Raw genomic sequence first — 25,773 nt, forward strand, 5'->3', positions numbered from 1 at the left:
CACGTGGACGTCACGTCACATGAAAATCAGCACCTTGGACAGCGGCTTCTGCCAATGCGCAGCCGAACGCTAGAGCTTTTTTCACCCTCTCTCATACCAAGGAAGGGAAATGCAGCCTATAATAGGGAAATGGGAAGGACCAAAACAAAATAAACAAAATAATGTATTTGTAATCCATTTAATTGGCGCTCCAGGAGCAAAAACCTTTCATTGTATGTTCTCCGGAAGACCATCTTGGCTGTGGCGCTGTGTTGACAGAAGCAAGTAGGGTATCGTTGCACCTATTCCGTATTTTATTTCCTAATGTTGTTGATTAAGATGGCATAATTACATGTTGATCGATAGAACGCCGTTTATCACTGTTTCCCTGTCGGCGATGTGATATCCTGGTTAGATTCCGATTTTTAAGGGCTGCAACGTCTTCCTGCTCTATGTTGTACAGGAATCGTTGCAGGAAGAAGGGGGGAAACACAGAGTGGAAATTCAATGGAAAATGGATGAATGCATTTCGACTGAATTTCGGTGTCGCGTCCGATCTGGTTTAAAATGCGAACACGCTGGGTTTTGAAGTGGATCTCGGATGCGTTCGGCGGGGGAATTGTATGGAACGTTTTCTCTATTTATCAACCCGAGAAAAAACTGTAAAAGAGGGGAGAAGAAGATAAAACATACACCATAATGCGATGGCTGGGATGGCATTGAGGGACAGACAAAAGGGAGATGCTTTGAAACTCGTTTGATTACATTTCGTATTTTTATACGGACTAGGTGAATTGTAACAACATGTCTTGGTGGATTCACTGACAACGTTGTGACATCTGTTTTTTTATGTCGCTTCATCCACGATCTATAGTAGCCTACGTTCTCCCTCGCCCCTTCCTTGCTGTCCTCTCTGCTGTCGACAGAATACCGAATTTTCGTTGCAAAGATACGCCAGATCGCCTTCAGTAGCAAAGAGGTTTACGTTGGTGCCATAAAAAGCAAGCGTGGATCTAAAATGGAACGGGGCGATTTGTTTTTTAACCGGACTGCCGTTTGATTCAGTCATTCCCTTAGATCAACATCTATTGTGATTTATTTTGTATGGGCACCCGTTGTTTCCAAATAGGTATCTGTCTGTTTATGAAAAAACTTCCGCATTGGCTATTATAGCCTACACATGCTATCACTACAAAGGAAGTAACACCTGTCAAACGTGCCTCTTCTGCTATTTTCATTTAGACATGTGAATAGCAATTCACCGAAATTAGCACCTTGAAGGCCATGCTTAAAACACACTCTGATGTTTATTTTTGATTTACAAGCTCGGCCTCCGAATAGAAACAAAATATAGCCAACAATAGTGGAGAATAACAATCCATAGGGGGCTGCCGAAACGTGCAGCCGAAATGTTGCACGTATTGAGCCTTTTCTGTTGACAGCTTTTTCTTAAAATTCACTTTGAACCTCCTCAAACGCCTATGTAAACCACAATGTTCAAGTATCGGATTCGCATGTTTTTCAACGAACTGAAAGTATTAGTTTTGATGCGATCTGGCTCCCGACGGGCCGAATCGGAACCTGACCCAGACAGACGATCAGGCATGCGGGGACTCGGCGTTGGAGGCTGCGGGTGGCCTCCGTTCGACTGCACTTCCCGGGATGACGAGGAGGAGTACTATGGCACGGACCCCCGGCCACGGAGCCTGGCGTTCGAGGAGAAGGACCCGAAGCTCCAAGCGGGCCTGGACGCGGTGTCCCTCACCAGCACCATGGATAGCGGCATGCGCTCGCCGCAGTGCCGGATCTGCTTCCAGGGTCCTGAGCAGGTGAGCACGTCACACCCGCACCTGGATACCAATTCACTGTGTACCTTCAACAAGATCCATGTGTCTGTTTTTACAGGTTTATGATCAATATGATGTCCTCAATGAGGTATAGGCCATTGTCTTGATGTTGTGTTTATGGCAGGTGGCTTAGACTTCTTTTGTCTTCCCATAAGAGAGCTATGTGTCCTTGGGCTATTTCACATCACTCACTTAAAAATCAAATGCAGTGCATCTCTCAGCGTTTCAGACACCCTGACAGACATACAAACAGCTACAGGGTCAGCCATGTTGTGTTTGTCAACAATGATTAAAGTCAGATCTGGCTTTGAGTAAACTGATCTAACAAATCACTTAAAGAGGAGAGCTTGCAGCCAGTGCATGCATGCATGTCACCAGCTGAAAATCTGAGGGTGTGTGTGACACACAAGACCATGGGCCAAATGAATGGGGAATCAGGCAGCTCTCCAATTCACAAGGAGAGTTTGATAACACTGTCCTATCCATTACACCTGTCCTCTCCCTCTGGCAGATGGACATCATGCCTCCCACCTCCTATCTTACATCAGATGACTCATCAGATCGCTGATAAGGGTTATCGTTAATGCAGATATTTAAATATGAAGAGTTATCAAGGAAACATCAGGGTCACACTCAGAACAGTGTCACACTTATATCAAAGTCAGTCCAACCTGCAACTTTACTGCAGAGCCGGTGATACATAATTTGTCAAAATGATTAATGCTTGCGCTAACATAGTTGACTTAATTTCATTTATGCAGATTTATGATAAGGTATCTTATATCAAACCTGATCTGATATTTGGGATGCAGCTCTATTTTTTTTAATATCACCAATGCCTTTTTGAAAAAGGCAAAATGTACTTTAAAAACATATGATGACAATATCCATACTGTAGTTGGGTTCTGGCAGCTGGCTGTGCCGGTGTGGAAATAGTTTATGTGCAGTTATGGTAATCTTATAAAGTATACCATACCCTTTCCTTCTCATAATGTATCATGTATAATGTATAATGTAACAGTTCCACCACAATGAACTTAGTAGGTTTAATTTTGGGGTCACAACACACAAGGAAGAATAAGACTTTTGTTGGCACCCTCTTTTAAATTCCAACATAATCTGAATGCAATACGTAGAAGACATTCATTTGAGTGCCTGCAAACATGAGAGGAATTAAGGCTGCCTATTCACTTCGATTGCATCTCTAACCTTTCAAGGCAACCAATCATTCCACCAATAATTGCTTTCAGGGACTACTAATGTCTTTCTGTGCACTAGACTAGTTAATAGAACCGTACCTTGTGGCAGATCTCTGATGTCTGAAAACAGCCAATCCAGAGAGGAAAATAGCTTACTTCCATGGGTCTCCCCTTCTTTTGACCCTGTTCAATGCTTCATTGTTGCACCTTGTTCCTATTATAATTCCTGGACTGTCAAATGCCTGTCAAGGACATTGTTTGCTCTATCACTGAGACTTGCCACACAAAAGCATTCAGTGCAGGTCTTTGTGCACAGTAATCTTTTTTCCCACTATTGTGGTTCTTATGAATTAAAAGGGAGTAACAGCTGTCAGCAATTTTGGCCTAAGTTAGCTGCTTTGGGACCGACAGCCAATGAAAATGGGACACACAGTCTCCTCAGCGTTCCCACCCAAGTCCCCACGTGCAAGTACACACTCTGCCTTGGCATTGACTGACTGATCCGTGTTCTGATTGTTTGGATACCACCTTGTCGTAATTGGATGAATGATAGATCAGATTCATTAATTCCCCCCACCACTGCAGATCCTGGGACAGTTACCACGACTTGATTTCTCCCATCACTGTATGTGCACCAGCTACAATGTGAATGTGAGCAAGTCTTGTCTGAATGTTTGCACTATTTCGCACATTTTTATTTAAGATTTCATTGTGAAATTTCAGAGAAATGTGTTCTGAGATCTTGGATGTTAGGGGCCAGGTTGGTGAAAAACCTGAGTGACAAATGGCTGCCTTCATGTCATGTGTGAGTTAGAAGGACGAGCAAAGCCACGAGGATATGAATGTCAGCGTGAAACCTTTCATTCACGAGGCTCTGTGCTGCTGTCAGTTGCCTAGTTCATTCAGGAAACAAACAGGAAATTGCATCTGGAATCTCATTCAGCTTGACGGGGAGTGTTATTTTTCCCCTCCATTTCCTCGATTGAAATCGAGTTGACTTTTAGAACTCCGACTCCTGACCTTTTACTCTTGTGGACCCTTGTGACTTCGGCGGGTTAAGAACGTGGCTCAGAGACCATTTGATTCACCCGCTCGGAGAGGGCCCCTCGCTCAATCACGGGTGACACTAGTAATGGAAGATCATACCCGTCTCCATTAGAACGGAACACGGCAAGAGAACCTCATCAGACGTAACCCTTGAACATTTTAATTAGCTCTCGTGGAGGCTCTTTGAAAGTTGGCACGCGTATCCTGGCCATCGAGTTCCAGATGACAGTGTAAATCACGTGGAGTGGACTCAGAAGAGGGGCCTGCACCCACACACACACACACACACACACACACACACACACACACACACACACACACACACACACACACACTCTCTCTCTCTTACACACACACACTCTCTCTATCTTACACACACACACACACACACACACACACACATACACACACACTCTCTCTCTTACAAACACACACACACACAAATCAAAAATGCCCACACATACAACTGCCCACACACACACATACACACACACACACACACACACACACACACACACACGCACACACACACACACACACACACACACACACACACACAATGTAGATCAAGCTCTTTTATTTCATACGGGATAGGGAAGGAGTCACTAGGCGTGTGCAGAACTGTTGCCAAAACTGTACCCTTACTTCCACTCAGATTTAGGTCAAATGTTGTTTGCCCTCCGGATTGGGAAATGCAGGCTATGGGAAAAAAATAGATGGGGCTACTGTAAATAAACTTTAAGACCAATGTGGTAACAAATAGCTTTATGTGACTCAGGAGAGAGAGAGAAAGAGGGAGAGAGAGAGAGGGAGAGGGAGAGAGAGAAACCATGAGAGGGAGGAAAGGGAGGCTGCAAATTTAAAACTAGCCGTTTTGCTCAGCTAGGCCCCACTTCATTATACTGTACAAATTGACCTTTTCCTCTATGCCCATTCTCTTACATTGGGGTTAATGACGTCTGCAAATCATTTCATCCAAGGGACAGCATGTTGTCAAGATGATAAATACCACAGTGGTGGTGGTAGTACACGCTGGAATGAAGAAGTATACAGTCCAGATCTGAGTCGACATAAACCAGAGATGAAAATAAACCTCAGAACTGTAACTGTTCTAATAATATCCCTGAAAATCTCTTACCCAGGGTTAGAATGTACTACTGGCACTGGGAGAGAGGTGGAGGAGGAGGGCGGGAGAGCAGGAGGAGAATGAGAGAGAGGAGAAGAGAGGGGGAGAGATGGAAAGGAGGGAGAGAGAGAAGTACATGTGCCTGTGTTCATTGCAGATCCAGTTCAAGCGTGCTGATGTGCAAGTCTTTCGGACTACGGGCGGATTCTGACATTCTCCACTCGTGGCTGTGGAGGCCCGGGTGTGTTTTACATTCGGTTGCACGTGAGCTCGCGTTCCGTGGAACCACTAACAGCTGAGTCTCAGCGAAAAGGCAACTCTACCACAGCTAGTCGTGCGTCACGCTAGGCGTAGACTACTGTACATGACCGGTCTATGTGCCTCAGCAAACATCCCTGAGTAACCATAGGTTCCATTCTATTTGAGGTCTAACAAAAACATCACTCTTACTGCTTGATGTTTCCTAAGGAGATACCTGTAATATATGAATAGAGGTTCGGTAGTTATATCAGAGTCGTGCCCCTTTGTGTGATATTCAGATTGTTGTCAGTAAGATTTCTAACTTTCTAGGTCTATTCATATTCACAAGAAGTTGAGTACAAAGATTGCCTATGGTGTCCTCAGACAGATCCATCACACCATGGAAGCAATTTCGTTATATATGTAAATTTCAATGTGTAGAAGCTATTATTAAAAAAACCCAAATTAGTTTGCATAATTACTTTCAGTGATGAATATACATTACACTAATGGTGTTTTAACTTGCTAATAGTCCAATGTATACAATAGTTTAGGAGCCATTTTACTGTATAATCAAGTCAATATGCTGTGTAAATGTCACCTTGCAACTGTTATGGTAAATTGGGTGCCACGAACACACCAAGAGTCTTCACACTCAGATTGTGTAAAAGAAGAGAGTGGAGCTGAGTCTGTGTTTGTCCCGTGACAGGATCTGATCGCTGTCTCCTGATTTAATCTATATTCACATATTTTCCCCCTCATGTCTAAGGAATTGTAAATTGTGCCTGGAAACAGACAATAATAATAACCTTTTCAGTCAGCTATTCGGAGCTATGCTGTGTGTTTATATAATTATGAGCATGTCATAGTGTGTGTATATGTCTGTGTGTGTGCGTGTGTGTGTGTGTGTGTGTATGTGTGTGTGTGTGTGTGTGTGTGTGTGTGTGTGTGTATGTGTGTCTGTGTGTTTCTGGATGCTAGTCTGAGTCTGAGTGCACATGTCCAGCCAGACAGCAGGTGTGTCTGTTCGGTATGCATGTGTCAAAACATTTACCTTTGCATCTGTGTGTGTGTGTGTGTGTTGTCTGCATGTGTGTTCAACAGGGTGTGCATGTGTGTGTGTGTGTCACACTGTAATACATTCAGAACAAGGTCCACTAAGAAGGGAGGGAAATCATAAACATGAGATATGGGCAGATGGAAGTGAGGAGTGGGGGAGGGGAGCAACACAAAGAGAGTCGGAGGAGGATGGGGAGGAGGGAGGGAGAGGGAGAGGGAGAGGTGAGCAACGTGGCAGAGTAGGATCATTTCGCTCTCACACAATCACTCTGCTTCTAGAATTCAACCTTGTACCTATTTAAGGGTTTCATGTAAATTTGTGTATATGTGTGTGTGAGTGTGCGTGTGTGTGTGTGTGTGTGTGTGTGTGTGTGTGTGTGTGTGTGTGAGAGTGAGTGAGTGCATTGTAACACAAACATGTTTCAGCTCTGTACTGGTAGCATAATCCATCACACTCTCCATCAATGGATGTCTGCCTCTACTATTGTTGGGGATCATACGCTTTACCTGACAGAGACACAGCCATAGCATATCCCCTCACTCGACTGGCGAGCTCAAAAGCAAAAAAGAAGAACCTTCAGCAGAGAACCAAGATGATTTTGTATTTCAATGTGTGTATGTGTGCATGAAGAACTCAATTGCCATGTTTTTCCCCCCACTACGCTTTTCCACTTCAAATACCTCACCGCAGGCAGTCATTTGATAGGATGATGATTCCTCTTGTGAGCATCTCGTAATGCTTTTCCCCTTCATCTTTCTCTGTCATCCCGAGTGTGCTGAGGTGCAGCACGTGTCCGTGGGGTTAAGTGCCTCCACAGGTGACAGCCTAGTGTCCCTGCCATTTGCCATTTACCTTCACAAACACAATTAGCTAGCACATCAGGCGCCATGAAATATTCAGACTAATTAGCCATACCCAGCCCCTTCCATCCGTCCACACTGAGGCAAGTGTGTGTGTGTGTGTGTGTGTGTGTGTGTGTGTGTGTGTGTGTGTGTGTGTGTGTGTGTGTGTGTGTGTGTGTGTGTGACACCATGTACTGGAGCTACAGGGTAGGGTGCCGTTAGCAGGTGTCAGTGTCACTCTGCATATGGAAATACCTCCACCAGCCCATCTCCTCTCTCCTCTCTCTCTCTCTCTCTCTTTCTTTCTATCTTTCTCTCTTTTCTCACTCCCTCTTCCTACCATATTCATCTAGTACATCTTACAATGGCATACATGGCTCTAAAACAACATTTACCGTGTGAAGGCCTTGTCTCATGTCCTCCTTCTCTCTTTCCCCCTCCCTTCTCTCTATGTACATATTTTAAAGTATGACACAATCAAGCGCTACTTTCCAAGAGGCCTCTGCTTGCCTGCCCTCTTGGCAGCATCACTGGTGCAAGCATCATTAGTGGCTTACAATGGCCCACTCACTCTTGTAAGAATTCATTCACTTCTGGACAGGTCCAACCCCACTAGTTCCCACCCACCACCACCATCACCACCACCACCCCTATCATCACACACCGTTCAGAACATCTTCATACGGCTGTGGCTTTAACTGCAGGTTGAATGAAACAAGAGTGCACCACTTATGGGTCACCAGCATCTGGCACAGTAACAGCAGTCGACAGGTTTAGGTTTCAGATTTATAATGCCAGTAGTTATGGACTGCATTATATTTAACATTAAGGTCACAATCCTCAATATTGATTAAATTCATCAGTTAACGTTAATAAAGCACAGCATAGGGCATAGCACGTAATGTTGTTTAATTTTTGTTAATGCTCAAGTTAATGGTCTGTGTATGTTTGCTAATGAACTGAATGATGACACTCGGGGCATGGATATGAAGAATAATATTCTTATGTAACATAAATGATTCAGAAAGTTACACGTTTAACATTATTTGTGCCTTAATACTGAAGATTGTGGTTTAATTATGTTGGTTAATGCATCACCTAGTTAAGTGAACCTTCATATAAAGCCCAGTCTTTTTTGTTTGGAAAGTTATAAGTTATTATAAGTCTACCATATATCAGGTGCTTGCAGAAGAGTATCATCTCAGGCTACATTGGAGCATTGGAGCATGGTTACATGTTTTGATAGGATTGCGTTAAAGGAGTGTTGATTCACTGTTGTTACAAAGGCCATGCATACTCCTACTTATGCATACAAAGCCATAGACAAACACCACAAATTATTCACTTCCTAAATGAGAACCAATCATGAATGGTTTATACACTATTAAATGGTATCTTCTATATGGATGAATACGAGGCTGTGGGCCACAACTTTGGTTTAGATAAACAGAATTAGAACATACTGCATATCACAGTATAGCATACATGACACGTTTTCTTCCTAATGAAATCATCACAATCACAGCTCATATGGTGCTAAGAATTCATGAGATTTGTGAGGCTCACAGACGCTGCCAAAGTTTCCCCCACAAACATTCAATTTTCTCCCTAGTACATGGATTCATTCTACAGTGGTCTTTATGTGTGCAGCCGTATCTCTGGGTGATTAGGGCAGAATTGATTCATGAATGGTATCGCTCTTTGAAATGACACATTCTGTGCCTTGAGTCATGTGTGCTTGCCTCTTACTGATTAGGTGGAGAATTGACGGACTGACTCACTAACAACATGTTTTCATAGTGCTTTTATCCTGCACAAAAAAGAACCACTGGCTCGCTAAAATTGTACTGTGTCTCACAATTTGTGCTGGGATTTGATTCCGAATGGAAACTGCGCCCTAGGAGATGATGAGCTTACCCTAGCCCATCTACTAGAGTAGTCTGTGCTTTTGTGGCCATTCCTGTCCTTCAGTTGTTGCCAGCTGAACCGTCATCAACAGCACAGATTTGTATTTCCCTGTGCCAATTTTTGTCTGTAATGTTCAACAAACCCCAACAGATAGGTGGTTTTACACTGGGTTAAGAGCATCTTTGATGTAGTGGTAATTTTGTTTATATTATTTTCCACAAAGACACTGTAATTCTTTTTTTCTGTGCACCTTTTTGAGAATCATCATAGATTATCTTTGAATAGCATAATCCCTAAACCAATGTACTGCTGTAAACCTGCCTCATATAACATTATGCCATACAATCCCACAAATAATGTTTTGAGTGATGTCTAACCAATGCCCAATCAGAACGCCAAATTGCAGAGATGCCACTTTCGTGTATTGTAGTAGGCTATATTCCTATGCTATACGATCTGTAACATACAACAGCATAATTTCCTTTCACATAAGAACCTATATAGGAATTCACAGAGCATTGCCAAATCCATCCCTATAATCATTTTTCCATAATCATAGAGACAATCCATTCAGCTGCCTGGTTCAGAGACACATGTCAATGCCTCCTTCTCCTCCTTTGTTGTTCTACACATGCTGGCACCTTCCCTAATGATGCTGTCTGGTCTAAGGAGCTGCAAATTACTCCTGAAAATAGACACTGATGGCTTTGTCTGCTGCTATGTAGACTGTGCTGGGAAATATGTTTATATTACTGTGGAAATATTTTTTATAATTTTATGTGTGTGAGTGTGTGTGTGTGTGTGTGTGTGTGTGTGTGTGTGTGTGTGTGTGTGTGTGTGTGTGTGTGTGTGTGTGTGTGTGTGTGCGCGCGCATGTATGTCTGGGAGTCTCAGACCAATTGTCTGGGAGCCGACTAGACATGTACACAGCAGGTGTGTTCAGTGTATGTTTATCAGCTTGTGAACCATTGTGTGTGTGTGTGTGTGTGTGTTTGTGTGTTTGTGTGTGTGTGTGTGTGTGTGTGTGTGTGTGTGTGTGTGTGTGTGTACCACACTGTAATAAATTTGGGGTGTTTGTCCACTAAGGAGGTAGGAAGATTGTCAACGTGATAACAGCAGATGGAGGGAAGGAGAGGAGGAGGGGAGTGAGAGAGAAAAAGACAAAGAGAGAGAGAGAGAGAGAGGGGGAAGAGTGACGAGGGGAGAGGAAGAGAGGTGAACAAAGAGTGAAATGTACGCAGGAAATGGGATTAACCCTTTGTGTTTGTCACCTGTAAAAGTAACCCTTGACCCCAACATTTTGCATGCAGTAAAAATGAAGCTAAAATACCTATTATAATCTATTCTGATTCTATAACAATTCTATAGTTCACAGTCAGTCACTGATTTGCTAGGTTCGCCCCTTTTTTTGTCATGGACAGTATACATTGGCTTTATACCCAAAGTTCTATCTGAATGCTGTTTACACAAGCACATAATGGGATCTTTTCCCAACTTGCCACAAATGAAACATACAATTTGCAGGTGAATTGGTGTTACAGGTCCATCACAACATACTGAGCGAAAGAGAATTTTTCAGAAAATAATCAACATGGATTTTCTGGCATGTTGTCTGAGTGGAAATGCAGGTTTAGTTGTGTCTGTGCGCATGTAGGTATGTGTGTGGGTGCGAGTGAGTTTCTGCATGTGCGCCTGTGTTTACGTAGAAGACAATGCATGGGCATTTGACAGTCTGCAAAATGTGATATGAATGTGTGTGTATTGTGTAGTGCCTTTCTATGTATATGTGTTGTGTTAGTTAGGGCATTTGACAGTACAGTTGTGTTTGTGTGTGTGTGTGTGTGTTGTGTTGTACATTTGTATGTGTGTATGTGTTGTGTTAGGGCTTTTGACAGTACAGATGTGTTTGTGGCATATGTGTATGTGATGTGTGTGTGTTGTGTTGTAAATGTAAATGACTCGGGTGCGTTTGTGATAATATGTGTATGTGATGTGTGTGTGTGTTGTGGTTGTGTGTGTGTGTGTTGTGTTGTGTTGTGTTGTGTTGTGTTGTGTTGTGTTGTGTTGTGTTGTGTTGTGTTGTGCGTGTGCGTGTGCGTGTGCGTGTGCGTGTGTGTGTGTGTGTGTGTGTTTGTGTTGTGTTTGCATGTGCATGTGCATGTGTGTGTGTGTGTGTGTGTGTGTGTGTGTGTGTGTTTGTGTTGTGTTTGCATGTGCATGTGCATGTGTGTGTGTTGTGTGTGTTGTGTGTTGTGGTTGTGTGTGTGTGTGTGTGTGTGTGTTGTGTGTGTGTGTGTGTGTGTGTGTGTGTGTGTGTGTTGTGTGTGTATGTGTGTGTGTGTGTGTTGTGTGTTGTGGTTGTGTTAGTTAGTGTAGTGCAGCACTGCTCTGTAAATGACTCGGGTACTGCGCTGCCACGTTGGCAAAGAGGCAAAATGTGTGCGCTGACTCACCGGTACCTCCGCCCCTCGTCTTTTTTCTCCTCCTCCTCTCCTCTTATCTCTCTCTCTCTCTTTCTCTCTCTCATCCTCCACACCCTTTCCCCACTTGTCTTCCATAGCAGCCCTTCGGCTAACGAGAATTAACGTATGTATACAGGCACAGTCACACACACACACACACACACACACACACACACACACACACACACACACACACACACACACACACTTATGTTGGGAGAGAACCACTGAGTGAGAGAGAAATAAAAGGGAAAAGACAGATTTACTTTGCAGTCATTAAAAAAGCTGAAAACTGCCTGTGAAAATGTGTGGAATGTTTGTCATTCTACATCAGTAATGAGGACACTTTCAAAAACATACAGGGCTTTCACACTCTTTCTTACTTCATCCGGTCTTTCTCTCTTCTCTATCCTCTGCTTATCTCTTTCTCTCTTTCTCTCTCCCTCTCTTTCTCTGCCCTTCCCTCCCTCACCTTTCTGTTCTATCTTTACGATCCATCAGTTCTGTTGTTCCTGGCCCACAGTACATTTTCTCTGCATTTCGGTGCTGTCTGAACGCAATTTGAAGCACTCTGTGCCAGAGCCATTTAATCAGTGGTGATACGCTGTGATTCACTATACTGCCGGGGTATAATACAGCTGATGTGTTTTCCTGCCACTGACTTCTATTTGAGGACACTAATGCATTGAGCCTTTATGGCTTTTTTAAAAGTTTCCTTATACTTTTTGTTTTATCTCATTTATGTGCTCAGTCAACACAGACAGCATTTAGTTTTCTTTTTTTGACACTTCAGTGTATGGCTTTGAAAGGAACATCAACTGCACATCGACGTCACGACACGTTTACTGTTGAGGGTGGCTTTTGTCGTGTGAGGTGTCGGTACGTCTTATTTACCTCACACTTTCACTTGTCCATTCATCTTGCGCTTCATGAAAATGGACTTGACCGCCTCTCCCCCAAATTTATGTCCCCTTATTACCCCCTGCCACCCGAAATGCTTCCCTGCCCATCCTTAACCCCCACCAAATAAATAAGGCCACCAAGACACAGCCCGAGTGACAGGTCGTAATGGAATGTAATGAAACCAAGATGGCCGACCTGTACCAGTGACCCTGACCCGCACCCCCCTCTGGCAGTGAGTTATGGCTCAGGCGATAGCGTGGAGCAGGCTTTCTTCTGCTGTTGTCATGTTTATAGACTCATCCCAGCCCAGTGCCAGAGGCCGCCATTGTCTGGCCTCCTCAGTTTTCGCTGACTGAGTTGATTGGAGCGAGAAGCCAAACTCCATGGCCCTATAATGGCATTTTCTCCCTATGCCGACAATGTGAATGGCTACAGAAAGGTATAGCGTATGCGGGATGCAGGGCTTAAAGGTGTGTGAGGGTTATCAGAGAGGGTATTGACTGACAAGTCAGTTGTAAGTGACATCCATGTGTGATTGATTGAAGACTCATCTCCTTGTCAGTACGTCTCCCGTTCCCATGGAAACGGATGTGCCCCCTCTTTCTTTCTCTGTCTCCACCCACAGGTTCATGTATAATTTTTATTGGTCCCCAATATCTGGAGTCAGTTACACATCTGAGTGCGGTCTGGGGCTCCATTAAGAGAAGCTGTTTGCGGAGATCAGTAGTGAGGCCTGAGTGCTCTCCGAGCCTAGCCAACTGTATGAAAGGATTCCTTTGGGCTCATTGCCATCACCATCACTTCCTCTGGACTGTGCACTTCCTGTGACTCACTCATCCCAGTTTAGTGTTATTGCATGGAGCTCAGCGACTGCATGTAAAGATAAACGGGGGTCGATGTGTGACTCTGCTAATACTTTCCCTGCTTCCTGCATTTATGCCTGTTGCTCTCTGAGGCAAGGTTTTAAGATGTTTGGTTCCCGCAGTGGCACTGATTTTTAGCTTCCTCTTAATCTTCTGTTTTGTTATCTGACTCACTTGTTTGTTGCTTTGTTGTAGAAAAGCATCAACAAATTACAATGGCAGGCATCAGCCTTTTAGAATTATGTTGTAGTCGGAAATTGTCTCATATTGTCCATTTTCAACTGTGTGATGCAAAGCATTGATTTTACTGTGTAATCATTACAGCATTTTGTGATTTAGAAGACACTTTTATTTGAAGAGTTTTACAGTCTTCCACAGTAAAGGTAATGATACACGTGGCAACTTTTTGGGCAATGTTGCTGGGCAACCACATATCTGGTTCCATATGTTGTCATTGGATGATCATGAAAATTTCTCCAGAATAGTTGTAGCCCAATAGTCTAGTTGACAGAAAGGTGAACCCGGAAATGTTGAGTACACTAAAGTTATGATAGAAATATATAGTATGGGTCCCCAGCATGCAGAAACTGCCGGATGCTAATTTGCATATGTTGGGCAATTTGTGTAATTAAGCTAATTCGCATAAATTAGCATAATTGCCTATATTGATCATATTATAGGAGCTGCTTGGCCAAAATGGACAATGTTAGTATGTTTTTAGGGGTTACTGGAGATGCTGAGTCCATACCTGACATTTTCAAGACTCGAAATCACTATTTAAACATGGTTTGGTCACGTTCTTACTCTCATTAAGCTGATTTTTTTTTTAAGTTTTTGGGGTCAATTTAGACGGATTTTTGGAGGATAAAAATGTTCAGTGTTCACTGAACTAGCCTCTACTACTCCTCCTGTCCTCATCCATTGTCCTGTCACCATCATCTCCAGACTCTTCATCCCTGTCCTTCTGCTCTTTTAGCTGTGTATATATATTGCAACATGTAACATCACTGCCTTTGCAGAAACAATAATTAGTACAGGCCAGGCCTGCAGCTGCACAGCTGCACTTTCCAGATACATGTATACACAGTTTTAACCCAGCTTTGCAGTTACTGCTGATAACATCTAACAAATCAGCAGGAGCAACAGGACTTGAATCGGGGTGGGCGAGTTCCTCTCTTTCTTCATACCTGTCTTCTTACTCCATCCAAACGCGGTGATATCCACAGCCCGATTGGATCAGGGCGTCTGCTGCTTTCCAAAGCAGCACCTGTAGATGGGCACGTTTTCCATGGAGGAGTAAGTTGTGTTCTGTAGGAGACAGTGTCTTCAGTGCTGGAGGAGCCGGGAGTGGGAGGCCTCACCGCCAGGGATGGATTACTGCACGGGCCTACCGGGCCCAGGGTCAGGGGGCCCTGAAACCCAAGCCTTTGCATTAAATCATTGCCTCAATATCAACACATGTATGGTGTATGAATCTGATTGAATTTAGTCCATCCCCAAAATGCACCAGTATACAGGAAATCACATCAAACAAATTAAAACATTTCTGAGGAAGGACCCCCAAACCCCCCTTCCACATGCGACAATTAGTGGGGGGCCCTTAATACATCTGGGCCCAGGGGCCCGAAAGTTCATAATCCGTCCATGCTCACCGCTAGGTGGATGCCCAAGCAAAAGGATCTGAAAAGAGCCCTTGTAAGGGGTACCAAGAAGCTTACAGAGGCCTTCAGTAGAAGCCACGGGAGGAGACCAGCCGTCGCCTGGGCCTGGATACGGGAGGAGTGCTAGCCTGAAGAGGATCTCAATGCAGTGGACACGGCGGAGAAGGGCTTCACGCGACCGGGAGAGCGGCCTTGGAAGATGAGATGGTGACGCCGACCTGGGCGCTGACTTCACCGTGAGAAGACCTTGAGCCCCTGGCCCCGCCAGGCAGCTTTAGGTCGGAGTTGGCGGTGGCCCTTTCTGCGGAGCAGAGCAGAGGTGGAGCGGCAAGGAGGTGGTGCCTTGAGGATGGACGGTTGGCGGAGCCGTTTGAGGCACAACGGTTGGGCAGCTCCGGCGGAAGGGCCCTCTGAAAAACGGAACTCTAAGCCTTTGGGTGCGTGTGGGAGGCACCATGCTGTGCGGGTGCCTGTTCTTGTTGGCCGGCACTCTTTAGAAAAATAAGGGGAAAAAAAGTTTGTTGTGTGAAATCCGATGGCACGAGCCAGAGAGAAGGTCTAGGCCTTGGCGCAACCGTGGCGGAGTGGAGCGGCCGGGAGCAGCGAAGGACCGCTATGCGACGAGGCAACAGAAGAGGGACGCCAACGTCGGTAGCTGTAGCCCGATTGCGTAGCGTGGTCCGGCTACGATGGAGCTGGAGTCTGCTGCCTCGACTGGCGAGACGACGGAGCAGAGCGTTGGAGGTGCGGTGCCAGTAATGGTGTTCAGTGGTGGGGAGTCTGTGGCAGTGGAGGCTAGGCCCCGCCAGGTGTTGGAGGAACGTTGTGGTGGTGCACACTGCGAAAGTGCGACCTGAGGGTGTTCTCTGAAGGGAGCTGGGGACGAGCGGCGACAGGCCAGGTGACTGCCAGCACTACCCGCATTGCGCTGCTGGTGGTTGTGGTTCCCCTGGGTGAGTAGGGCTCTTGCGGTGTGTGCAGCCTCCTGCTGTGTGGCAGTGCCAGAGACTTTGCTGGACTGAATGTGCCGAGGACGGCAATGGCTTGTTGGGGGAGCTGTGTAACGTCAGCGTGCTGGACTGTGCTTGAGATTCCCACAATGTTTCGAGCTGGGGATTCTGGGAGAACTTTGGGGTTGTTATCATGTGTGCTTGTGCCTGTATGGTGCGGCTGTGTCCAACCCTATGTGTGTAAGGTGCGAGTGTTCTTGACTTCCCTGGCGTGTGCTATGTTCTGTGCCGATGTCCCTGCTCCCGACCTTTAATAAAGCTTTTGATCTCATCAATCATTACACTATTAAATCTGCTTAGCATCATTAGCATGCTGCACATATTTGTTAAAGCTCTTGCATTCAAGTTGAGTGATCATCTCAATACCAATGTTTCCCAAAAGGGCTTGTCCCTACGAGAAGAGTATTACCTTAAACACACATGAGGAAACTTAACAGTCCAATCAGTAAACTATGACAAGCTAGCCAACTATGCTTCTTTGTGTACAATATTTCCAGGCTTCAACCAGACAGCTGAATGTGGTAGAGTTGTAATAGAAGTAGTAGGCCTAAGCTATAGGCTAATCTGCATAAAGTGTGCTGTCATAAATATCAGACATTTAGTATTCTCTCTTTTAATATCAGGATATAAAATAATACAGATATATTATATTGTAATCCTCTGGTGTTCTAAGGTAGGCTATTGAAATGTCTAGCCCGACCCCTCCAAAAAAATCGAGGTTTGTGTCAAACTGTGGGTCAACGGTCAAAAATTGTGATACGAATCGAATTGTTAGGTTGGTGTATCGTTACTGCCCTACTGTATATCGCTACAGCCCTATCCTCCAAAAATCTGTCTAAATTGGACCAAAAAACTCAGCAAAATCATCTTAATGAGAGTAAAAACATGACCAAACCAAGTTAAAATAGTGATTTTGAATCTTGAAAATGTCAGATATGGACTCAGCATCTCCAGTAACCCCTAAAAACATACTATCATTGACCATTTTGGCCAAGCAGCTCTTATAATATGATCAATATAGGCGATTATGGTAATTTATGCTAATTAGCTCAATTACACAAATTGCCCAACATATGCAAATTAGCATCCGGCAGTTTCTGCATGCTGAGAACCCATACTATATATTTCCATCATAAAACTTTGGTGTACTCAACATTTCCGGGTCCACAATGGGGCTCAATGGGCTGTCCACCGGACTACAATGGGAATGTGCATGAACAACAATACAACCATACTATATCTTTACAGTTACTCTACAGGTAGACATATTAGTCACAGTGTTTTACTGTTAAACGTGTGTTCAGTTATAATATTTTATAGTTAGATAGATGTTTATCAGTGTCTGTACTTCCAGGGATGCCAGAACCTTGCTGTTGTGTCTTCATCACTATTTTCAGTGGGCCGATGTGTTAACTTATGGTGGTCATCAACCTGTGCCATGTATGAAAGTCAGAGGTGGCAGCATGGTTAAAAAACATCTCTCTGTTGTGTTATGATCTTATGCAATGGCACTGCATTGACTTTTGCTCTGAAACCGCTCTATAAGAAACAAAATATGTACCGGTATGTGTTGTCTAAGTTATTGCTTAAGTTCAAGTCTAATGTATTTTTTCTCACAATCAACACAGATGCTGCAAGACTTGCAATGGGATTAAAATGGTCTGAAATGGACTAAAATGCTATAATCTATCTGTTTGGCTACAATTCTGACATAGGATCATTGGAGCTTAAGGAGAATGTCAAACCATATTTGCACATACATATCAAGTCAAGTCAAGTCAAGTCAAGTCGGCTTTATTGTCAATTTCTTTACATGCACTGGTCATACAAAGAATTTAAATTTTGTTTCTTACTTTCCCATGCAGACATAGACATACTTTAAATACAGACATAGACATACTTTAGACATAGACATAGCCATAGACAATAAAAAATAAAAATATACAGACATACCACATACAGACATTAAAGTGCGAGACTGAAATATAGAACATATATTAGAATATAGAAATATAGAATATATATATAAAAAAATAGAAGTAGTTGTGTTGTATATTTACATAGCAGCATTGTGGCAGAGTGATAAATAACATCGATAGCATTTACATGAAGTTTAAACTTGTGCTTGTGTGTACTGTATATTTACATTGATATGCAGTCATTTCAAGTATATCAGGCTTGATATGAAGCAGCAACATGTTAGGCTGCGCAGTCACAGTGCAGTTCCACAGGGCGGTCCTGGGGAGGTGTTGGGGAGGGGGGGGTTAGGGTAGACAGGATCCTAGGTTCCTAGGTTCCTGGCTGGCTGGTGGGTGGGGGGGTGTCAGTGATGGGAGAGTGGGTAGAGTGTTCAGCATCCTGATTGCTTGGTGGATGAAGCTACTTGCAAGTCTGGTGGTGCGGGAGCGGAGGCTCCTGTACCTCTTTCCAGGCTGAATAGTTCGTGTGCAGGGTGGGTTGTGTCCTTGACAATCATTAGTGCTTTGCGGGTGAGGCAGGTGGTGTAAAAGTCCTGCAGGGAGGGGAGTGGTGCTCTAATGATCCTCTTAGCTGTGTTAACAATGTGCTGGAGGGTCTTCCTGTTCTGATCTGTGCAGCTTCCGCCCCACACTGTGATGCAACTGGACACGATGCTCTCGATGGTCCCTCTGTAGAATGTGGTCATGACGGGAGGCGTGGCACTTGCCTTCTTCAATTTGGCGCCAAAGTAGAGGCTGCTGGGCTTTCTTCGCCAGTGATGCTGTGTTGGTGGTCCAGGAGAGGTCGTCGCTGATGTGCACCCCCAGGAATTTTGTGCTGCTCACTCTCTCCACAGCATCTCCGTCGATGGATAGTGGTGGCAGTTGTTTGTGGCCTCTCTGAAAGTTGACAACAATCTCCTTGGTCTTGCTGACATTCAGCAGGAGGTTGTTGTCTTTGCACCATTTGGCCAGCAGGTCTACTTCTTCTCTGTAGTGAGCCTCATCGCCCTTAGTGATGAGGCCCACCAGTGTTGTGTTATGTAGTGTTATGTAGTCTTTGAATGGAGTTCTTTGTTGTTTATTTATGGGTACAAAATAATAAGGCCTTTAATTTAATGTGCATATTGAAATAACTCAAATATGCATTCACATTTTGATCCAGAGTGACTGGCCACAAGTCGCACGCTGCACAGGGAGGAGCTTACCATGAGCAAGGCCAACAGGGATAACTCCCCTGGAGCCTCCTGGGGTTAAGTGCCTTGCTCAGGGGCACAGTAGTGCATGCCACAGTATGTAACATGGCATAAGTTACAGCAGTGAAAGCCCCTGGGATCTAACTCACAACTTTCCACTTTAACATTTTCAAAGCCACCAAACCACTATCATCGCCACTACCGCAATAGTTCAAATATTTGAAGAGATCAAAACGCCTGTTTAGAATTTTTTCTAATGTCTATATCTAACACACACTTCACACAGGAACTGATGGACCATCAAGAAGAAGCATAAGTATACAAGGACTGAGGGTACCCCTTCCTCATCTGAATGATCGTCTCATGTTGATGACCTGTCATTCTCCTTTCTGTCCCACAGGGGGAGCTCTTGAGCCCATGCCGCTGTGACGGCTCAGTGCGCTGCACCCACCAGCCCTGCCTCATCCGCTGGATCAGCGAGAGAGGGTCCTGGAGCTGTGAGCTCTGCTACTTCAAATACCAAGTGCTGGCCATAAGCACCAAAAACCCCCTGCAGGTAACTGTGTGTGCACTGTGTGTGTGTGTGTGTGTGTGTGTGTGTGTGTGTGTATGTGTGTGTGTGTGTGTGTGTGCAACAGAGAAAGAGAGAGAGAGAAAGAGAGATAGAGAGGAAACAAAAAATATGTTCTGTCAACACTTAGTTGTCAAAGGAAATTGCATACAAAGAGGTGAACAAGCAAGGAAATTGAGAGAGAGAGAGTGTGTGTGTGTGTGTGTGTGTGTGTGTGTGTGTGTGTGTGTGTGTGTGTGTGTGTGTGGTGTTGGTATGGGGGTGATTGGGGGCAAGGAGGGGTAAATGAGAGGGAGCAGCACACTCCCAAATGCCCAGATTACCCAAACAATTGAAATAGCTGTATTTCACACAATCAAAAACACCATGGTTCCAGGAGACACTCTTTCAAAACTGATTGGGCAGAGATGGACTGCAATGCAGCATTTTTTTTTTATCTTAAAATTGAAAATTGTCCAGTGCATCATCAACAACTTGTCCTGAATAAACAATGTTCTTTGCTTGCTGTACATCATGGTGTTTGTGAGGCTTTGCTTGCTCAGTCCAAGACTGTTGTAGTATATTGTTAATTCAGACAGACATGGTATCAAGGGGAATATAAGTTTTGTAACTAATCCAGTCATTAAAAATGCTTTCAACTGCCATCTGCATGTGTGTTGTCAGGGGCCATATGGGGCATACCTCTTCCAGCTGTTTTCATCACTTGCATGTGAAATATTTTGGAGCTAATTTGGGACTGAAATGCAGTCTCCAAAAGTTTTAGCATTGATGAGCATTCAAACAACCCCCCCCTTATTAGATGGAAGGAGGATGTAAGCCGTTTTAAATCCCCACCGTGGACTTCAAGGCAGCGCTGCAACCGTCGACTTCAAGGCACCTAACCCTAACCTTAACTTTAACCCTTGCCTAACCCTAACCCTTGCCTAACCCTAGTGCCTTCCATGCAGTGCTGCCTGGAAGACAACGTTGGGGGCTTAAAACACCTAAGCGCTCATGACTTTGGTTTTGAGGTTTTGATTTGAGGATCATGCTGATGTAACTGATGTGAGAATGTATGTTCATGGTTTAATATAAGAGTCTTAAACCTCTCTCTCCCTCATCTTCCTCCTCTCTCTCCTCCCTCCAGTGGCAGGCCATTTCCCTGACAGTGATCGAGAAGGTCCAGATCGCCGCCATCATCCTTGGCTCGCTGTTCCTCATTGCCAGCATCTCCTGGCTGGTGTGGTCCTCGCTCAGCCCCTCGGCCAAGTGGCAGCGGCAGGACCTGCTCTTCCAGATCTGCTACGGCATGTACGGATTCATGGACATCGTTTGTATAGGTGAGTGGACCCTGTGCGACTCAGGAATGATGTGCCTGCATTTACACAGGCCAATGAAAAACAGCATGGGTGGGTGAGGTAAGGTGCCCAATGTATCAGTTAGTTGTAGTGAATGCTGCGTTTAAAAAGTAGAAGACATCTGTGAGTTACAAATCAAACAAACATATAATTAGGAATTATTTGGCAAAATGGTGAAACAAACTTCACCAAACTTGGTAATTTCTGAACAACATCATTGAAGGGACAACAAAAAGGAAATATAAATTAATAATTCTTCAAGGCTTTTCAAAATCCAAAAATCAAAACATAAACAGCAGAAAAAACATATCTATGCTCTGACTCTAAGATGTTGTGTGCATAGTTGAGCATAGAGTTGGACAGATTTACAGACTACAAAAGGGGGGAAGACAACTACCTGTCTCTCCTGGTGCCCATGGAGAATGTCCATGCTGCAGGATATATTTCCAAGCCCCAAATCTCATACACCTGATTTCACAATCGTCTCTGAGGGGTGCCAGGCCCAGCTGAATCAGGTGTGTTTGTGGAGCAGGAGAACAAAAGGCCAGTGTCAGTGTGCACAGTGACTGTTCATAAAGAGGTCTCGCTGGGTGCCTCCACAGATAAGGAGATTTATATGCAAGGTGGGCTGCAGTCGTACCATACACCTTATTTACTACACAGTGGGTGCTGAATATTCTTAATACATTGTTTTCTCTGTATATTATGTTTACAGATGTTAAAATAAAGTAGTTGGTAAAGAGAGTAATTTATGGCCATTATAATAAACAGATGTCTGCACTGCAGGTGTAATGTTCGAGGAGAAAAAGCTGTTTCATCCATTGCAAACAATATTAACCAACCTCAAAGATGCATTCTGTGACTCTAAACCAATACAAAAAATTGTTTAGTTCCGTAATGGTGTGCACACCTTAGCATTACAGTGATATAATTTCTGATCATAACTGGTGATTAAGTGGAACATATTCTGCAATCATGTAATTAGCCTGCGCCTATAAGTAGTGCAATGTGTCAGCATGGTAGAGCGGTGATGAACTCTCACATCCCGAGGCCCAGCTATTTTGTGCATGCATAAACAGCTACTTCTGCGTCCCCACCGAGACAATGTAAATGGTCATATCACTGATGACATGGCTAATGTCACCCCAATAAATCACTTGACACTTGAAAGCATCCGTGCCCCAAAATGAATAATTAAATGAAAAGATTATATATATATATATATATATCACTGATTGATTGAGGCCAGCGTGACTTGCCAAACCCTGGTGTTTCTGGGGAAGTTTACAAGGCAAAACAGGAGTGGGTTTGCATGTCTGACTCACAGTCGCATACAGCTTGTCCTACTTTCTCGTTAGTCAGCAGTATTTGGCAAGACCACGGTGGTGGTCGCTGCAGTTGGTGTTTGCAGCTACTGTTTTGTTTTGCCAGTGATATCTTGTTCTGAGAAATAGCAAGATATTTTTCAAGTGTTTGCTTTGTGCTTGTATTATTGATTATGTCATTTAGTATTCATAGTTCTGGACATCAGCTGTGGTTGGAGCTTTATTGCCTAGCTTCTGTGCAGTATGAGTAATTGATGTGCTGATCTGAGTGTGTTTTCATTTTCTTTGTCTGTGCTTGTCTTTTTTTCTTTCTTTCTTTCATTTAGTTGCTTGTGGCGAGGTCATTGTCTGTGCAATATGTCTGCACTGCAAATGCGAAGCGGCAATCCAACAGTCCTTTTTTTTGCCGTCTCTTTTAAATATTTACTTTTGTGCTCATGTGAGGGATTGCTCATTTTATATTCCCAAATGCATTTTGGTGGGGTTGAATTCTTAACATCTCACTCTCTCTCCCTCTGTTCTCTCTCCCAATCCCCCCTTCCCTCTTCTCTATCCCTCCCTCTTCTCTTTATCTCTGTCTAATCTCTTTCTCTTTCACTCCATCATGTCTGCAACCGCCATCTCTTCCAATCCGCTTTGATGCTGTCTTTTCCCCTCCACCCCTCCCCACACTTCTTGCTGTCTTCCTCTGTATTGTTTGTCACACATATCTTCCAACTTTCTCTACTTCTACTCCGTTCCTCTTGTCTCTCTTTCTCTCTCTCTCTCTCTCTCTCTCTCTCCATCTCCCATCCCTCTCTCTCCCTGTCCTCCATCCTTCCCTTCAAATCTCTCTCTCTCTCTTGAGCTTGTCTTTTGCTCTCTCTTTCTTTCCTACGCTCGCTCTCTCTGTAGGCCTTATAATCCATGAGGGCTCATCGGTGTACCGGATATTTAAGCGATGGCAGGCGGTGAACCAACAGTGGAAAGTTTTGAACTATGAGAAGGCCAAGGACCTTGGTGACCCGTTGAGCTCGGGGGGCAAAGGGGGAGGGGGGCGAGGGTCACGGGGGGGCAGCGGCGGCCCCCACAGCTCCGGCCTGAGCAACCGCGCCGGGCGCACTGGCCAGCGCGTAAGGACTATACTCAACCACCACTGCGGCTACACCATCCTGCACATCCTGAGCCAGCTGAGGCCCACAGAGCACCGCCTGGGCTCTGCCACCAACAGGGAGGTGGTGATGAGGGTCACCACCGTATGAGGCCCCCCGACCCCCTCACTCCCAACAGGCACGATCCCGGTGGAGGATGGGGTGGAGTGAGTGGCTGTAGGGTGGCTGTAGGGGGTGGCAGAGTTGGGCGCAGACACTGCAGTCCCCCTCAAAACATCTGCCTCACAGCCATGCCTCTGTGCGCCTTCCCTCATCTTCAGATATCAAAGGACCCTTAAAGAACTGATGTGGCTCTCTTGCCTCTCTTCAACGCCTTGCCCTCTTGCTCTTTCTCAGCACACGTTGGCTTTTCAAAGACAGTGTTTGGTGGACAAAACTGCTGAGCAAAGCTGACCCATTTGTCATCTGAGAGGACTATGAGCAGCGCTTTTTTAACTGCTACATTTACCAGTGTGGATTGTGACATTGAAACCATTATGTTTAAAAAAGAAAGATGAAGACAACAAACAAGGGGAAAAAAACTGTTTTAAAAAAAAAAATATCGGCTTCAACTTCTAAAAGCTGGAAGGTTTTCTTTCCCCAGCTGAAATATAAAAAGCATTGCCATGTATCCTGTTCTTCTGTTTTCTAAGAAAGGCAAACAATGACAAAAAAAAGAGAAAAAAACTGTGGGTATTGTTACTGATTTTGATTTTGATAACTTATAACATGATATGGAAAAAGTGGAATTTCATACCCACCCTCCCCTCTCCTTACTTCTTCATCTATGCTTTTGACCTGATGCAGGCGGCCATCTTCCTCTTTCTCTCATTCTCTGGTCTGTGCCACAGGTGTTGTGGTTGCAGATCTCTCTCCCTCTCTCTCTCTCTCTTTCTCTCTTTCGTGGTCCTACAGCCCTAACTGGCTCCTCTGCCACTTCACAAGGGCATTCCCAAGTTAAATACAAGACATCCAAGTGCAATAAACCTCCTGAAAAGAGATGAGTGACACAAAGGGGAATTCCAAAAGTACAATTCATTTTCTGCAATAAAGAAAACCTGTACATGTTATGGTGAACTGGTTTTGTGTGAGATATTCCTTGTCATTGCAGATGAGATTCTGTGTCTGGTTGCACATAGATGAGTGTGTTTTTGGTGCAGTTGGTGTACTATGACAGAGTTTTACAGTTTCCACTCACATTCCCAGTGTATGAAGTGTTACCAATTTCAAAATATTTATTGTGAAAAAATAACAAGAGAACATCTCATTTTAAAAAAATTAAAGAAAGAAACCTAATTGAGGCTCTCCTGTATGATGCAAAAAAGCCTTTATTTAAGCAGGTCTACATGCTCTCCTTTTTCTCAGTCATTTTCTAGTTTTGACCTTTTGGTTCAGTTCAGTTCACTGATTTAATAGAGTTGATGGGAACAACATAAAATGTCTAATTCCATATTTGATAATTAACGGAGAGGCCAGTAGGCTCTTAATTATGTTTTCAGGATATAGGATTTTCTCTCACATTGATGTATCCATCCTGCAGTGTAACTTCAAACCATTTAGAATGTGGTAAAATTATTCAAACTTTTCATGGTTTTATCGTGCACCTACAATTTCTTCTTTCCCAATTCACCCCTGCACAGTAAACATGTTCTGGTCTACTGCTGCCTTTTGCCAAAAGTTTAAATATACAGAGCAGTGAAGAAAACCTCCTAACTGGACTCAACACCCCATCCACAAATTACACCTGAAGCCACAGTAAGTAAGTATGGTCTGTGTATTGTTAAGAAAACATAGGCCTTTGAATAAATGTCTATAAAAAGGTTTACGCATACGATATGTAGGCCTATAGGGGTTTTCAACTGATTGTGAACCAGGGTCCACCATTCTGACTAATTATGCAACCATTATGCAACCCCAGGACCACCACTGAATAAAAATACTAATTCCCACATTGAAACTACGTTACTGAATCCATATTCACGGACCACTAGCAAAGTCCTCACGGACCACTGGTTGAAAACCCCTGGACTACATGACTGTCTGAACATGCTACACTTGATCATAGGGACATCTATAGTCTAACTAAAAAAGACACAACATTCACATGCC

General features: G+C 44.2%; 1 protein-coding gene across 1 annotated transcript; it reads left to right on the forward strand.

Moving 5' to 3' along the window:
• The first annotated feature begins 29 nt into the window (after positions 1–29).
• Positions 30–24,734, forward strand: LOC125302651 (E3 ubiquitin-protein ligase MARCHF9-like). Its single transcript, XM_048255957.1, has 4 exons — positions 30–1,808; positions 19,702–19,857; positions 20,999–21,191; positions 23,429–24,734. The coding sequence occupies exons 1-4, from the start codon at positions 1,473–1,475 to the stop codon at positions 23,773–23,775; spliced, it is 1,032 nt and encodes a 343-aa protein (XP_048111914.1). The 5' UTR covers positions 30–1,472; the 3' UTR covers positions 23,776–24,734.
• The last annotated feature ends 1,039 nt before the right edge of the window (positions 24,735–25,773 follow it).

Source organism: Alosa alosa, chromosome 10 (genome assembly GCF_017589495.1).
Source record: "Alosa alosa isolate M-15738 ecotype Scorff River chromosome 10, AALO_Geno_1.1, whole genome shotgun sequence".
Lineage (NCBI taxonomy): Eukaryota > Metazoa > Chordata > Actinopteri > Clupeiformes > Clupeidae > Alosa > Alosa alosa.